Source organism: Panthera uncia, chromosome D1, assembly GCF_023721935.1.
Source record: "Panthera uncia isolate 11264 chromosome D1, Puncia_PCG_1.0, whole genome shotgun sequence".
In the NCBI taxonomy this organism is placed as follows: domain Eukaryota; kingdom Metazoa; phylum Chordata; class Mammalia; order Carnivora; family Felidae; genus Panthera; species Panthera uncia.
In genome coordinates this window covers 42,686,570-42,704,414 of record NC_064808.1, presented here as the reverse complement: position 1 = coordinate 42,704,414, position 17,845 = coordinate 42,686,570, and the positions used below count along the sequence as shown (strand labels likewise).

General features: G+C 38.6%; 1 protein-coding gene and 1 long non-coding RNA gene across 2 annotated transcripts in view; one reads left to right on the top strand and one right to left on the bottom strand.

The window, feature by feature from the left end:
- Positions 1–1,337: 1,337 nt before the first annotated feature.
- PSMA1 (proteasome 20S subunit alpha 1) lies at positions 1,338–14,210 on the bottom strand. Its single transcript, XM_049649513.1, has 10 exons — positions 14,101–14,210; positions 12,794–12,838; positions 11,949–12,050; positions 11,725–11,828; positions 9,608–9,696; positions 8,433–8,503; positions 8,159–8,288; positions 7,178–7,257; positions 3,724–3,834; positions 1,338–1,703 (listed from the first exon to the last, which is right to left on the bottom strand). The coding sequence occupies exons 1-10, from the start codon at positions 14,101–14,103 to the stop codon at positions 1,647–1,649; spliced, it is 792 nt and encodes a 263-aa protein (XP_049505470.1). The 5' UTR covers positions 14,104–14,210; the 3' UTR covers positions 1,338–1,646.
- Positions 14,211–14,344: 134 nt separating this feature from the next.
- Positions 14,345–17,845, top strand: part of LOC125935664 (uncharacterized) — a 49,229-nt gene continuing 45,728 nt past the window's right edge. The window contains exons 1-2 of the long non-coding RNA XR_007461749.1: positions 14,345–14,512; positions 16,531–16,576. This is a non-coding gene — a long non-coding RNA (uncharacterized LOC125935664). The remainder of the gene's footprint in view (positions 14,513–16,530; positions 16,577–17,845) is intronic.

The window sequence follows — 17,845 nt, the reverse complement described above, 5'->3', positions numbered from 1 at the left end:
TAAGTACTATTCAGATCACATTTTTTTCCCACCTGAGCACCAGTCAAGTAATTGGTTTACATTTAGGAACAGGTACAAAACGATATACATTATACATGTTATCTTTAAACAACACAATCACTCAACAAGACAGAGGCTGGCACAATGATAGGCACAGAAGAGACCCGCCTGAGGCTTTAAAGATCAGATTATGAAATTTCCCACTTATGTTCCCTCCTCCAGACTATACTAGCTATTGAGTCTGAAGGCCTGTGGGAGAACTCCCTCTTCACTTTGCATTTATGAAAGTTGCATGTGTTTAATGCAAATCTATTGTAGGTCAAATGGCCACATGGTACTTGTGGTCTCATCCCAAGCTCAAATGGCAGACTCCTGAGGCTACTTTCAGAACACAGACCCAACACCTCATACACATTCCTATATTTAGTCAGGTCTTTCTCTCAACAAGTTTGCCAGAAAGCACCTAGCACTTTCCCTTCAAGAAGCTAGAGATTTAAATCTACTCAAGCTTTTAAAGTTTTAGGTGATCTGGAAAAAAAAGTAAAGTAACAATTTATGAATTTTAAAGTGTCCAAGTTTTCACATAAATTCTCCCATTTAACCTTCACACTAATTCTCCAAAGGAGTTCCTTAAAATAGAGCTAAGTAACTTGCCCGAAGACAATGGTAACTAATTAGTAGAATTAGGTCTAAAATCCAAATTCCCTATCTACAAATTAATTGCTCCTTTCTAGATAGGAATCTCAGGAAATAAAAAACTCCTCTAGGCTTCTTAGCAGAGAAATGTTGGATTGTTTTGTAAATCAGATTTCCTCAGATTTCATTTTGCATGGCCTAAGATAAAAATTGTTCTGCAATTTCTGCATACACCACTCACAAAAATAATGGAAGTCAGCCTAAAGATTACGATGGAGTGGGGCTGGGCAGGCTGAGAGGAAATGATGGTTTGGGATTAAAATTTCCCTTTGTTATCTTTGCAGGAAGTTCCCTACACGGAGACCAGAGCTAGCACTACTGCCATCTGCTGGTTGGAAAGAAAAACCATTCATATGTTAATAGTCTCGCTACTATGGTGGTTGCAAAGGGGAGGTTTCTTAGGTTTATTAAGAAATCTCCAGGGTTGAACTTTGCAAGTTGTATTCTGAAACAAATCTCCATAGATTCTCATGTAGCAAGTCCACACACAGGGAACTGGTGTAAGGTTGTGATAGATAAAAGGTATTATTTTCCCCGTCACTAAACATAAGGCAATTTAATTTGGCAAACATGGCAGATGACCGACCAGTTGTAATCTCGTACAGTTGAAGCTACTTAAAAAACAAAAACCCAATACACCAGCAGGTGAAACAATTTTATTTCACAGTTGTCTTTAAAACCACAAAGACACTATGTTCTTCATATAAAAACATTAGTACAGATAACTATACTTTCTAGAAAATGATTATATAGACCCTCTCAAAAAAAAAAAATGCATACCATCATATGGTTTCAGAGAAGTAGCTTGGGAAAAACACGTCTGGGCTGATTCTTAAAACATACCATAAGACCACCCTGCATCTTTTGGTTCAAAGTATAGATTATTGTCATCAGTACGTGCTCCTGAATTCTTACATATTTGATAATATACAGATAGACTGGTTTATGACTTAATGTTCCATTGGTTCATCAGCCTTTTCTGCAGGTTCATCAGCAGGTTGAGCAGGCTGTAAGGGGAAGAAGAAAACAAAATAGGTCAAAAAAAAAAATCACTTGACTAATATATACTTCTTATCACACTTATTACAGTCTGAAAGAATTTATGAGAAAAGGGGTTAGGAAAGATTTTGGATATTCAATTTTAGTTGACTGTCCTGTTAAAATTTCTGAACAAAGTTTTTTTTTGTTTTGTTTTTGTTTTTAAACAGACGTAATTTTATAGGTCTGAAAACCAAAGCATCATTGAACAATTCCAGCATTTTACCATATTGTCTTGGTTAGGAATAAAGTCCTTCCTTTTATCATCACTACTAGCCTTAGAATATAATCAGTAGATTTTAGGCATTCTCTTCCTCTTTAGCACTAATAAACAGAGTGAAAACATGGTCAAACCAACCAGCTGTGTGAAACTCACAGCATTCTCCCCAACAGTGCTGGTTCTTACCAACAGGTTTAAATACAATGCAAATCTTGCTTCTCTAAATAGTACCAACAATATCCTCTCCAAGGTGAAAAAAAAAATTCACACTGTAGAAAAAAGTATCTCTCCAGAACACTTTATTTTCAATTATACAACTATCAAATAAGTATCTGTAAATAGCCAATGTGTATTCTTTTTTTTTTTTTTAAAGAAATTTTATTTATTTTTTAATGTTTATTCACTTTTGAGAGACAGAGACAGGGCACGGGCAGGGGAGAGGCAAAGAGAAAGGGGGACACAGAATCCGAAGCAGGCTCCAGGCTCTGAGCTGTCAGCACAGAGCCCAATGTGGAGCTTGAACTCATGAACTATAAGATCATGACCTGAGTGGAAGTCAGACGCTCAACCGACTGAGCCACCCAGGCGCCCCGCCAATGTGTATTCTAAATATTCAACCAAAAAGACCAGTATTTCCTGACCCTTTTCTCAGTATTTGTGAAGAGCCAACTTAGTTTCCAGAGGGTTCCCAATGAACTTTCCCTCAGTCCTCACTCCTATAGACTCTTGGCCGGCCCTGTGACTTGTTTTAACCAATAAAATGTGCAAAACTGATGCTGTGCCACTCCTGAGCCTCAGCCTTTTAGAATGTCTGGCAGCTTCCACTTTGGAGCTTTTGAACTTTTACAAGCTCTGAGACGCTACCCTGCTGAAGAAAGGTTCTGAGAGGACACAGCCATCCTAGCAGCAGTCTCAGCCTTCTAACTGTCCCTCTAAGATATACCAAGAAAGTCTGAATAAAGAAGACATGTGAGGGGAAGTTTGGGTAGCTCCCTCAGTTAAGTGTCCAACTCTTGATTTCGGCTCAGGTCATGGTCTCATGGTTCATGAGATTGAGCCCTGGGTCGGGCTCTGCTCTGACAGTGTGGAGCCTACTTGGGAGTGTCTCTCTGCTCCTTCCCTGCTTGTGCTCGCTCTCAAAATAAACAAATAAAATAAAATAAAACAAAACATTAACAAAAACAAAACAAAACAAAAAAAAAAGGGGGGTGCCTCGGTGGCTCAGTTGGTTAAGTATCCGACCTCAGCTCAGGTCATGATCTTGTGGTTGGTGGGTTCCAGCCCCACATAAGTCTCTGTGGCGACAGATTGGAGCTTGGAGCCTACTTCGGATTCTGTGTCTCTCTCTCTCTCTCTCTGCCCCTCCCCTGCCTTGCACTCCATCTCTCTCAAAATTAACATTAAAAATTAAAAGAAAAAAAAAACAAAAACGCATAAGCAGAGCCATCTTGGATGTTCCAGCCCCCCTGCTTCAACTGACTTCAACACAAGAGGCCCTAAGTAAGACTAGCAAAAGAATTATTTAGCCAATCAACCCATAGAATTGTGAAAAATAGCAACAGATAACTAGATTATCAACCCTTTTTCACTTATGTAGATAACTGCTCCCTCAGTATTTCACATTACTCAGTTCTAAGTTCTCCTACTGTCATTTGAATTATGAGCCTACCTCAATAATTAAAAACAAAAATGGTAGGTTTACACACTTGTGGTAGGAACAGCAGCTTATGACAGAACTAAAGTCTCTGGTGTAATGATTAGTTATATACCTGTGCCTTTCTCTGTGGTCTTTCTTCAAGACCTTCCAGGAATGGAGATACATCATCATCATCATAAATCGTAAACTCCAAGTCTTTACCAACAATTCCAATGGAAACATTCTGAGGGGGAAAAAAAGGTAAAAATTAAAAATCAAGAGAATTTAGGTTGGAAAAATGTTTATGATTAAATGGGTGAAACAAAGCAGAATAAAAGTTTATATAGCACTTAAATAAGACTTGAAAAACACTCAAGTGTAGAGAAAAAAGGAAGAAAACTGTAGACTCTTATAACTTGCAAATTTCATATTTTGATAATCACGAGTAACTTCAAAGGTCTATGCCACCAAGAAATTCGCAAGTTGAATCATAATGAGAACGTGCTGCAGACCAGTGTAATGGAGCAAGTCACTTAGCTAAGCAGTAAGCCTAACTCCTAAGAAACAATCAGGCTTGTTTCTTGTTTAAGAGATGATGGTTCTTAACAAGGAAAGAAAGTAGTGGGTTATAAAGTGCTGAAGTTGGTGGGCTCCTAGAACTATGTTCTACATATTAAAATTAAAGACCAATTCTTAAAATGCTCAGTGAATGCTATCCAGTGTAAAATTAAAATTTTAGTGAAAATTTGAGGCATAAGGACATATAGGCCTTCTCTCAATGATTTCATTGAATCATCTATGATTCAGTAAAAATATGAAATCAGAAACCCAGATACCTGAGCAAACTTTTCCAAAGTGTACACGTCAACAGTTAACTATAAACCCAAATTTTAAAAGATAGTCATCTTCAGTGATAGCATTATGGGTACTTTAAACAAATAAAAATAATTTAATGTACATTCCTGATTTCTTTGAAAAAAAAATTACTTTTATGATAGGAAAAATTATTTTCAAAAGATTATCAGGCTATAAATTCTTCACATACATATTACATAATAATTATCTAATCACTGTAACAAAATGGATTTATAAAATGCTGACTGATACCACTCTGGTTAATGATCATTCCTGCATTGTACTATATGGGTCCCTAGATCATTCAATCTCTTCTCCTGGACATCTTCTAACATTTTCCATTCTCATTTCACTGAGAAAACAGAAGCAATTAGAAGAGAATGTTCACAAGCTCCCATGGTATCATATCCCTAGATCCTCTCCCTTGCTGTGTTAATGAATAGTCCAATTTCCTCTCTAAGGTCTGTCTACCTTTCTTCCACCTGTGTACTATCTAAGGACACTGGTCTAGCAGTTTTTCTCATATTCCTCCTACATAAACGTTTCCCTTTACAGGGATTATTCTTATAACCATGCACCAAACATGCTGTAATTTTTCCCATCTTAATTAAAAAAAAAACAAAAAACAAAAAACTTCCCTTCATTCTCTTCCAGTCACCACCCATTTCTCTGACCCTGCAAGAGAAAATCTTCACAGAGCTGCCTCCAGTCCGTCCTTGCCCATTCTCTACTGATTCATCCCTTTCAGGCTTTTGGCTCACCATTCCAATGAAACCGTCTAGTCGAGTCCCCTATTACATTTAATTCTCACTCCACATCTTCCTTGATGTATTACCTATTTTTTGTTCCCTCCTCCTTGAAATAGTTTCTTTATTTGATTTCAAGAATGTCTCACTTTCTAAGTTTTCCTCCTATCTCCCTGGTCATCTTTCTTAGTCCTTTTTGCTGATACTTACCTTCCAATCTCTGAAGGTTAGAGTGCCCCTGGCCCAGGCCTTAAACCTCTTACAAAACTATGATTCCTTTAGCAGTGTCATCCAATCCAGTCTCAAAATGCCATTTCTACATAAAGACTCCAAAATTTTTAAGTCTAGGCTAGACCATTCTCCACCAAACTTTAGGGGAGACACATCTGATAAATGCTGTTTTTTTTTTTTTTTTTTTAAAGTAAGCTTTACACCCAACATGGGGCTTGAATTCACAACCCTGAGGTCAAGAGTCGCATGCTCCACTGACTGAGCCAGCCAGGTTCCCCAATAACTGCTTATTTTATATCACCAATGGACAATAGGCATTTCAGGTTTAATAAGTCCCAAGGTAACTGCCTGATCTTCCACAACTCCCACCCCCAAACCTGTCCCTTCTACTGTCCTATCCATCTCAGTAAATGTAAACCTCTCCTTAATCTATCAGGCCCCAAATTTTGAAAACAACTTGTTTTGTTGTTGTTCTCACACCCTCACAACCAATTCGTTAGCAAACATTTTTAGCTAATTTCAAAACATACCCCAAACTGAACCACTTACCCCCCTCTCCAACTCCACAGCTCTGCTCTAATTCACCACATTCTCTCATCTGCATTACCTTAACAGTTTTAAAACTATTTTCACCCATGTTGCCCACTATAACCTGTTCTCAAAATGGCAACCAGAATGACTCTTTAAAACCTAAATCAAATCATGGTATTCTTCTGCTCAAACTCTTGACAGCCCACTCAGAATAAAATCCAAAATACCTACAATGGTTTATACATGATCTGGCCTCCATTTATCTGACTTTATTCCTTCTCTTTCTCTTGATCACTGACTCCAACACTACCAGCCTCCCTGCCTCAACTACAAGGAATGTTCTGGACTCAAGGCCCTTATACTTGTATTCCCTGGATTAATCTTGCACTAGACATCTGAATGGCTCACTCACTCACTTCCTTTAGATATTTTCCTCAAATTTCACTTTCTTGACCATCCAAGGCCATCCTTGACCACCCTATTTTAAATTTTCCTCAGCACACCTCCTTCCTATACCCAGACAGTCTTTCTCATTTTAACCTGTTTTATTTTTTCTGTGGCATTTATCACCTTCTAATATATTATATAATTTACTTATGGGTAAATTTTCTCGCCCCAACTTGGATAGTATGTTCTATGAAGGCCAAGTTGCTTGCTGTGCTTATATTCTCAATGCCTACTGTCTGCATGTGGTAGGTGCTCAATACATACATTTGTTAACTGAGTTAATGATACAAAAAGGTATCGGGCGCCTGGGTGGCTCAGTCAGTTGAGTGTCCGACTTCGGCTCAGGTCATGATCTCACAGTCTGTGAGTTCAAGCCCTGCATCGGGCTCTGTGCTGACAGCTCAGAGCCTGGAGCCTGCTTCAGATTTTGTGTCTCCCTCTCTCTCTGCCCCTCCCCTGCTCATGCTCTGTCTCTTTCTCTGTCAAAAATAAATAAACATTAAAAAAATAATAATAATACAAAGGTATTCTGACCTGCTAAAGAAATGTAGGACATTCTACATAAAACTTACTGGCTTTCTTGCTTTACACCAAAAAGAAATGTTTAAAAATCATTGCAAAATCAGATCACTTAGTGAATAGCTTAAAGAGAAAGAATGAACCAAGGCAAATCTCCCAAATTGAAGAACTGTGTACACTCCTCTATTACTTATACTTATGAAATAAGTGATTGACCTGTAATGTTAAAATTTCAAGTTGAAAAACATGATTATCTACCTTTGTAGTTAGGTCCTGTTCTGCAGGAAGTGTCTCTCGTAAGGCACGCAGACCATGTTTAACCAGTTCATTCAAATTGCCTATGTAACAAATTAACAATTATTTCTTAATATCATCTTCACATGAGGCTGCTTTTATCAGGTCTACAGTCTGTTATTATGGTTTTAGTCACATAATAAATATATCACAATAAAAAGCCAAAATTTTAATGTTTAGCCATATAATCTTCTAATAATAATAAATAACATTGCTATTATTTTACTTAAAGAGGAGAATACATGATTTTTGTTACTAAATTTCACCTTTATGCTAAATTAAATGAGAATCCTCACTCACAAATGCTACAGCTCAAACTTTTGTAAAATGTATTCTATGGAATTTATTTGCTCTTTATAAACAAAGTCTCCAATATTTCTATGTGGCCAGTATTAACCTGATACCAAAACTAGACAAAGATATCACAAGAAAATAAAACTACAGATCAATTATCCTTATGAATACAGACACAAAAAAACCTCAACAAAATATCAGCAAAATGAATCCAGCAATAATTATGTTTATGTAAACATTTCTATATATAGTTACTATTATAAATCATGATCAAGAGGGATTTGTCTTAGGAATCCAAAGCTGGTTTAATATTCAAAAGCCCAATAATGCAATACACCACAATAGAATGAAGGATAAACAACCACACAGGCACCTAAAGAGATGTCCAAAAAACATGTGCTAAAGTCCAAGACCACTGTTTAAGCAAAGCACTTGAAAACCTGCCCCATGATCACATCTTCCATCATCATTTTACCTTTCTTTTTCATAGCTACCCTAATTTCTTGTCTATGCACTACTTATACAGAAATGTCTGTGTGGCTAAAAATAACAATGAATCATAGAAAACTAAAAGTTGTCAACAGAACTTATAATTGGTAACCAATACAGTGGTTCTCATCTCTGGAGGGGACAAAAAAAAAAATTACTTACACTCCATAAACCCAGACATATGTCTCTCCAAGTAAGTACGAGCAGATTGAGAACGTGCTCCAATGGACATAGCTCTACAGTCAAAATAGTTAGCAGAGGGACAGGTCTGGAAAATGTGAGGGCCCATATCCTACAAACAGAAAAAAAAACCCACATACATATATATACATACATGTACACACACACACAATTTTTGACTTTGAGCTAAAAATTACAAAATTTCTAGTCAGTTTTGAAAAATCATCAAAATATAACAAATATTCTATGAACTTACATCATAACCAGCAATAAGCAGTCCAACACCATATGGTCTCCGGCCATATCGTTGCGTTGGTATCTGGGTCTCTTAAACTAGTTAAAGAAACTGTTCTAACAAGGAATAAAGTACTATCTTTTTTTTCAAGTTAAACATTATTAACAAAGAGCTTTGGTTTTTTAATTGCTGCATAATCCATCACAGCAAAGAGAAAATAAAAGAACCATATTTCTTTGGCCGCATATTAAAAAATGTTGGGAGGGGGTGCCTGGGTGGCTCAGTCGGTTGAGCATCCGACTTTGGCTCAAGTCATGATCTCAGGGTCTGGGAGTTCGAGCCCTGGATCAGGTTCTGTGCTGACAGCCTCGAGCCTGGAGCCTGTTTCAGATTCTGTGTCCCGCCCCACCCCCTACCCCCGCCCCTCTCCTACTCGCATGGTCTCTCTCTCAAAAATAAATAAACATTAAAAAAAAAAATTTTTTTTTAAATGTTAAGACTATCCACAAAACCTAAGAATGAGTGCCAGCAGGGGCGCCTGGGTGGCGCAGTCGGTTAAGCGTCCGACTTCAGCCAGGTCACGATCTCGCGGTCCGTGAGTTCGAGCCCCGCGTCAGGCTCTGGGCTGATGGCTCAGAGCCTGGAGCCTGTTTCCGATTCTGTGTCTCCCTCTCTCTCTGCCCCTCCCCAGTTCATGCTCTGTCTCTCTCTGTCCCAAAAATAAAATAAAAAACGTTGAAAAAATTTAAAAAAAAAAAAAAAAAAAAAAAGAATGAGTGCCAGCAAAACGATCTCCTCTTATGTAGAGTACCTCATCTATTTTGGGTGAGAGGTTAAGAATTTGGGGGGACATCTAGAACCACCAATAAAAACTTTAAATCTCCTCTAAAAATGATACTTAAATAGTTTTCCTGAATTGGGCTTCTCTATGTCTGGAATAGGGCTGATGAAAGAGCAATCTATTGCTTTACTTAGAACATTTTTCCATGGCAAAACTTCCCACAATTCTAAATTTTAAACATTGTTATTGAAAAGTAACTAAACTTAAAGTTTTCAGAATCTTACCTATCCTATGTATTATATTCCCAATAATTAACATAAGCATTATGTTATATTTTATATAATAATTAACATAAGGATTAAGTATCAAAATTCTTTGAATTTCACATCCATAAATCCTAACATAAAAAGGATACTGCTTCCAATTAGAGATACAAGACGAGACACAGGAAGAGGTCTGTCAAATACAAATCTGGAATCCAAACACTCCTGGCGCATAAAATTACTAAAAAAGAAACAAGAAAAATTAGTTATTTCATATCAGAGTTATTTCAATCTAAATAAAGTAGTTTGATTTCTTTTTGCTTTTCCTCACATGGATTAAGAAAGACACGCCACAAGGATGCATTTTTACACTGAACTCTGGGGCATGATGAGGTTTTTAAAAAGACTAAATATTCCTTAGCTCTAGATAAACTTGGTCTCTGAGTAGTTTAGAGAAGGCTGAGCAAGAGAAAAAGAGCAAGCTCTCTTTTCTTACCCTTTCCCACTGTCAACAAGATTGTCTTAATTCTAGGTCTTAAACCAGCAAAAAGAGTAACTATTTGCTTTTTTTCTTGAAAGCTGACTGAAATTTCCCCGAAAGAGCAAATGCAAGGAACAGAATCCATACAAGGACATTGCTACATGTTCTGCCAATGTTGCTCCTCTCCATAAGCAGCACTCTAAAGGAGACAAAGAACACTAGACTGTTGAGTCTCACTGTTAAACGTACCAAGATTCAAGCAGATGTAACATTGGGGAAAACAGAATTCATGCCTAACGATTAAAGACAACAGGATAAACAACAGGGAAATGGATATGCACCTTTCTTTCCATGTTGCTTTGTCTAGTTTATGTGTATGTCACATCTGATAATCAAGTGTTGACTGTGGGAACCATGCTATTTGTTCACTACTTTTATTTAAGCTCATTTCCCAAGGCTATCTAAACTGCATTGCCCAATATAGCAGGTACTGATTACATGTGACTATTAAGCACTTAAAAGGTGGCTAGCCTGAACAGAGATGTAATGGAAGTGTAAAATACACCTGAAATTTCAAAGACTCAGTACATAAAACAATGCAAAATATCTCATTAATGAAGTTTTTACATTGATTACACATTTACATGGCAGTATTTTAGATAGATGGGGTAAATAAAACGTTTGACCATGCAACATATTTTACACTTTCAAGAGCTCTCAAACCAATAATGCCGTCACTATCTTGCCAACCTAAGAGAGCAGGCAACTCACTGGATAACTCTAAAATCTTCAACAGTGGCATTACTATTTGCATTTCGTGCGTATATTCTTTCTTCCCTAATTAAATCACAGGCTCGGGGCACCTGGGTGGGTCAGTCAGTTAAGCGTCTGACTTCAGCACAGGTCATGATCTCACAGCTCGTGGGTTTGAGCCCCATGTCGGGCTCCGTGCTGACAGTTCAGAGCCTGGAGCCTGTTTCAGATTCTGTGTCTCCCTCTCTCTCTGCCCCTCTCCTGTTCATGCTCTGTCTCTGTCTCAAAAATAAACAAACACTAAATCACAGGCTTAAGAGATTAGTTTTGGCTAACTACCTTCGACCTCCCAACACACACATTCATAAATTACCTGAAAGGCACTGTGTTAAGTGCTCTACATGTTAGGCTAATCAACAATAACTCTGAAACAGAACATACTAAAAGCATCAATGGTGTAAGTAACTAGCCTCACCTCAAATCCTAAGTGGTTTCAAAGGCCCAGCTCTTCACTTATGTGTCTCTCATCTCTATCTCCTCTGGACTCTCACAGAAATCTACCTGTTCCTCTCCACTTTCTACCTTGTATTAAAGATATACTACTAGACTTTAAGTTCCTAGAAGACAAGATGTATATCTGACTCATACATACAGAATGAATATCCAATAATGAGCTTCGCAAAAAATAAATGTCTTACAAATACTGGCATATTAAAGTAAGGGTAGTTCTGCCAATCCTTAGAAACCAGACAAAAGTGTCAAGCTCTTCTTAGACACAACATTGTCTCAAACAATAAACACTGAGTTAACAAGTATCGCATTATGAGGTGACTTCTCAAAAGCTTTAATCTTAACATGGCTAATTGTACTAGTTACTACTACAGGTATCAAGAAATGGAATACTTAGTAACTGAGCCCAAATCCAGTAAGGTATTCACAATCTGAACTTCTAAACTCTGCCAGACAACCTCCTAAAACATCGTATCTTGATGAATCCAAATGGATGTTTCTTTTGCTTTTCAAGATCATACTCACCATAACAGTCTAGCATCAGCAGTAAGTCCCGCAATCGAGATACCAATATGGTTGTCAACATGGAGAATTTTTTTCTGATGAGCTGCAAGCTCTGACTGTGCTCTCTAAACAGAGACATTACAGAACATAAAAATACATTTACGATTTTATTACCGACGCAGTGAAACTTCTATCTGACAGTTCCATTTTCTACACGAGGAAGATTTATTTACTGCTGTACTTACCTTCAATGCAACCAGCACTGCATGGGTTTTTGACTTCAGACCAACTGTGGCTGAACCTTGTTTAACAGCTTCCATTGCATATTCAATTTGATGAATCCTGCCCTAAAGAGAAAACAACACATCTTAGAGTCTTACACATCTTGTAAGATCCTTTTATATATTTAAAATTGATTTAGTGGTCCCAAATCTCAGGGGAGTATGGTTAAATCTCAAACGATTTTTCTTTTTCTTTTTTTTTAATTTTTTTTTTAACATTTATTTATTTTGAGACAGAGAGAGACAGAGCATGAAGGGGGGAGGGGCAGAGAGAGAAGGAGACACAGAACCGGAAGCAGGCTCCAGGATCTGAGCCATCAGCCCAGAGCCTGACGCGGGGCTCGAACTCACGGACCGCGAGATCGTGACCTGGCTGAAGTTGGACGCTTAACCGACTGAGCCACCCAGGCGCCCCTCAAACGATTTTTCTTTTAAACTAGGAAACTTACTTTAATGATAAATTTAGGTTCCAGGATGTCTAAAATGATTATATTCCATTTTGCCACAGCTTACACTTTCATGAGTTTCTAAAGTCACTTCACAGATATAGTATAAAACATTTTTACTGGGACACATGGGTGACTCACTCAGTTGATTAAGTGCCCAACTTTGGCTCAGGTCATATGTCACAGTCTATGGGTTCAAGCCCCATCGGGTGTTGTCCTGACAGCTCAGAGCCTGGAGCCTGCTTGGGATTCTGTGTCTCCCTCTCTCTCTCTGCTCCTCCCCCGCTCACACTTTGTCTCTCTCCCTCTCCAAAATAAACATAAAAAAAAAAATTAAAATAAAGAAAACCACAACATTCTTACCTGAGGGCTCCATACAGTGACATCATTGTCATACTGGTTGCGAAACTGAAAATAAAAGAAAAAAAGACCTGTTAACTTAAGAACACTACAAATTCGTTTTTAACAAGCTCTATCATTAAAAACTGTTCTCCCATCTGTTTCCATTCAACATTAACACCTGCTATTAATACAAACTCATTGGAAGATTACTGCTATACTCAGTTGCAAGCAAATTCTAAATTTACCATGAGCTACAAGGGAGGAGCAGATCTAGATAGGACCCATCTTTCCAACTTCCAATTCTACCACTATCTATAGCATTCCCTTTGGGTTCCGTTCCCAAAGTTCATAGTGTCGCCTTTCCTTCCCATCTCTGCTTAGGCTCTTCTCTTATACTGGGCCCTAATAAATGATCAAAAGCGCTTTTTCTTTAACCTCGCTCAAATGTCTATCTCTCTAGGTCTTATCTATTTTTCTCCCAAAATTCCAACACATACTCCCATCAGTTCTTTATCTACACTCCCTTTCTACTTTATGATTAAGGACATGTCAGATTTATCTTTGAACCCTTACTGCACTTAAAACGGTGCCTTGTACGTATAAACATTCATACTGAAGAAAAAACACAAGAATGTTCTCGGGAAGTTAGATGTTAACACAAATAGCTACAGAGCCAGAACCATTACTGCTTTAATAAGGGTACTGAAACAAGTCTACCAGCACAATATTGGGGAAATAACCCGGGGGGTGAGAAAGCTGAGTGCTGGAAGCCCCGAGCCCTAGGCTGTGTCCGTGGTAACACCACTTCTCTCAGCCTCGGTTTATTCACTTGGACAAAGTGAATGAAAAGAACCCTTTCTGATCGAGTTGTAGGGGAGAGAAAAATGAGACGGGCCCACAAGGAAAATGGACGCTGTCCTGGAACCCAAACCCTGGGATCAAGCCCGCAGTGGCAGTACAGGGAAGCCGCCAAGTCAAGTCCCTATTTCCTCCTCTCCTACACAGAGCACGAGGAGCCATTCTGAACCGCTCGGAACTACTCCGGCTGTAGGAACTTGAGGGGCGAGCTCATCTAGTTGACCGAGGAAGTAGTGTCCCAGGCCCGGCAGAAAGCGCAACAAGCCCAGGAGAAAGGCCGCACTTACTACCCATCGCCCCTCTCCCCGCCAGGCCGGAGATGCTGAATCACTGCTGGAACCCTCCCGTCGGCCGAGGTCCCCATACCCCGTGGCCCCAGGCCGCTCTGAGGATGACCGAAGGGGCGGCTCACCATCCCCCAGTCGGCGGATCTTTGCCCCAACCCTGCCTGAGCTCGGAATCCAACGCACCATGGTTCCGGCGCGGGTCTGGCTGCGGCCTCCAGCAGAGGTGCGGACCCAGGAGCGCGGCCGAAACTACCGCTCGGCGATCTACAAGCAAGTCTTCGGATTTTGACGGCGGCGGCGCAGGGCAAGGCAATCTATCCCAGAGATATCGATAGGCTCCCAGCGCTACCCCACCCTCAAACTCCCAGATCACCCCCCCCCAGTAGGCGGGGCCTCGTAAGGAGGCGGGGTTGAGATTGGCGGGAAATCTTGGGCGGGGAGTGCCCGCGGCGGCTGAGAGCTTCGGGGCGGCCACTACAAAATCGCCCTTCTCGGATCCTCAGTGATTATTACCTGTGTATTGCCGATTCCCTCCAGTTTCTCGCCGCTCGGCTGATACACCTGAAATCGTTCGAGACGACGCCTGCGACTACAGGTGATGCAGTGTGCCGCTCGAAATCTCTCATTCAGGGTCCACAGAGATTTGGGGTATTGTGTGACTGGAAGAAGAGCGAAGCTGTGAGAAAGGACACAAAATAATGGTTCGTTTGTTTGTGTCAACCACACTCTTCGTCAAGTACTTTGTGTACACGCATTTCTTTCTACTTCGGAAAGCCTTTTCTCCATTCCCTGGAGAAATCATTTTTCAAGGCTCTGTTGCCATTGGTCCCTCTTTATTACCATTACTGGTTTCCCCTACAAGACTTTGAACTCCATGAGGGCACTAATGCCTTTCTCTGGTGTCAAAATCAAGCACGATGCTTGTTTTTTCTTTATTTTGTTATAATGTTTTAATCGGGTAGATCAGACCACTGAGAAAAACTGGACATTTTCTTCTGAAACACGTATTTTCTCTGTTGAGAACTTTTGGCAAATCCAAAGAGTTTTTAGCACAGCTCTGCAAACATCTGCCAATTTAACACCTACCCTGTACCAACGTTGACATATTTTCTTTATAAAGTAGGAAAGTTAAGTACCTAGACTCAGGCAAGGTCCACATTGAAAGTTTGGTCCTTAATGATCTAAGCTTTTGCAGATGAAGTAACAGACTCAGGTCACTTCTGTGATTTGCTCGAGTTCGGAGCAATTTAGTATCACAGCCTGTTTAAACCTTTCACTTTGATATTTTGGTCTTTTTTTCTCTGTCAAATATTTTTCAGGTTAAATATGACTCCCTAGTATTCTGCATTATGAACATACGATGTTTTATTTAACCAAATCCCTGTTGTTTAATATTTAGGTTCCCCCCTACTCACCAACTCATTTATGAACTGCTTGGTACATAGTTTTGCTTGCATACACCAATACTTCCTTCTTTAGAATAAATTCCTAAAAATGGAATTGCAGAGTCGAGTGAAATGGATTTTTCCAAAGCTTTTAATAAAAAGTGCTAAGCTGCCCTCCAGAAATGTTTTATCAGTTTATACTCTCCACAATAGTATATGAAACCTCCCTGGTGGTCTAGTGGTTAGGATTCGGTGCCAACCACAATAGTATTTGAGGGTGCCCTCCTCCTCTTTAAATTCACCAATACTGGTTGTTGTCATTTAAAAAAGAATATATATTATATATATTTATTATATTATATATATTAATATATATTATTTATAAATTATTATATATTATTATATTATATCTTTTTTAATGTTTATTTATTTTTGAGAGAGAGCATGCAAGCGAGCGGGGGAGTGGCAGAGAGAGAGTGGGACAGAGGATTCGAAGCAGGCTCTATGCTAACACCAGAGAGCCCGGCTCAAACTCATGAATGAACATGAATGAGATCATGACCTGAGCCAAAGTTGGATGCTTAACCAAATGAGCCACCAGGCACCCCAAATTGTTGTCATTTTAAAAATCACTGTTAATTTAGTGGATTAAATTAGCAGATTGTTCTCTTCTGTTTCTCTAGCACCCAGCACAATGCCTAGCATATACTAAATGCTTAATAAATATTATTTAATGAATGTTCAGTGCAAAGTAACTACTCATTTAATAATTGTTATATAGTACATAAACATTTTGGCAATTCTTTTCTGCATATGCGTATATTCACATGCTTCAAAAATATGTGTAATAAATATATAATTGTTTTTACAAATAAGATCATACTAAACTGTTTTATACTACACTTTAAAAGTTATGGCCATGTTTTCGTGTTCATAAGTAATGATATATATTATTTTCAATAGTGGCATAGTATTCCATTGTGTAGAAATACAATAATTAACTAAACTATGGGTGAACCATTAGCTTATTTCCAAGTCTTCATTATTATAAAAATACTATAATGAATATTTTTATACATACACACATTTTTGTACTTTCCTGATTACCTCCTTATGATGAATTCATAGTAATGGAATTGCCAGGTCAAAGGGAACTTGCATTTACAATTATGATAAATATAGCTAAATTACAAAAAAGCAAAAACTTATATCAATTTATATTCTACAGTGCCTGAGAGTCCACTTTCTTTATACTTTCACCAGCACTGGATAGGGTAAGTACTTTTTACCTTTATCAAGTTGATAGGCAAAAAAAAAAGAGGAAAAAAATCTCTTTAATTTTTCTTGTATTTTTTGCTTCCTAGCCAAAAAAAAAAAATCTTTTCATGTATTTCTTGTCTGTTTACCTTACTTTAGTGAATTGCCACTTAATTCCCTTCTTCAGTTTATTATTATTAGTCATTTTCTCATTGATTTCCAGGAGCCCCTGCCCTTAGGTAGTTAACCTATTGCTACCGTGTTACTTTTGTAGAAGGAATGTATTGAATACAAAGAAAAGAAACCCAATGAAGCTAGTTCAAGTAAAAGTTAAGGGGAGGGACAGCATGAGGGATACTGTAAGTATGTAACAGGGAATCACGTAACACTCAACATAGGGATTTTTTAAAAAATGTCTACTTATTTATTTTGAGAGAGAGAGAGAGAGAGAGAGAGAGAGAGAGAGAGAATCCCAAGCAGGCTCCACACTCAATGCAGAGCCCCGTGTGGGCTTGATCTCACAATGGTGAGATCATGACCTGAACTGAAATCAACGGTTGGACGCTTAACCCACTGAGCCACCCAGGCACACCAGAAATTTTTTTTATTTACTACGCTACTCCTAGTGCCTAGAACAAAGCCTAGCATAATAGTAGGTACTCATTAAATATTTGTTAAATGAAAAAATGAAAGAATGATGAATCTCTCACTCTCAAACTTGTCCTTTTGATTGTTATCTCCTAAATAAATATTTAGGGCTTTGTGATATATCCTTCATTCACAGTGATTGGCTAGACTCTTCAGAGGCTCATATCAAAGCTCCTCTCATAAGCCATCAGAACGGGCATTTGGTTAGCCTTTTGGTCAAAACTGAAGGTCCTAAGCACTTACTAAAGTTTTTATATGACTTTCAGCTCTTCATGTTTTGGGGATTTGGCTTAGGATGCATCTTGATCTTTAACCAAGAGTTGAAAAATTGATCAGTAAAGATATTTTGTAGGAAGAGTGGGTCAGCAAATGTAGCAGTACTTCTTCAATTTCACTCAACACTTGTAACTGTATGCATTCTTTGGAAACACCTCTTTCATCACCTTACCCCAATGAGCAAATACTGGCAATCTCTTGCTTGCACTTGGGTAAATATATGTCATCTGGCAGTCAGCCCAATGTCAGTTGCTTGCATCTGTGCTATATGCCTCCAGCTTCTTTCTGTGGGGGTCTCTTTACTCTTCCACGTGACTTTCTTCAGCAACCCATATCTGATCCAGATATCCACAGAATGGCTT

Bases quoted from the DNA above. Each gene is read 5' to 3' on its own strand.
- PSMA1 (XM_049649513.1), bottom strand. The intron at 11,829-11,948 runs GTAAGTACAGCA...GTCTCTGTTTAG, and splicing joins CAGTGCTGGTTGCATTGAAG to AGAGCACAGTCAGAGCTTGC. The intron at 9,697-11,724 runs GTGAGTATGATC...TTTCTTTTTTAG, and splicing joins GCTGATGCTAGACTGTTATG to TAATTTTATGCGCCAGGAGT.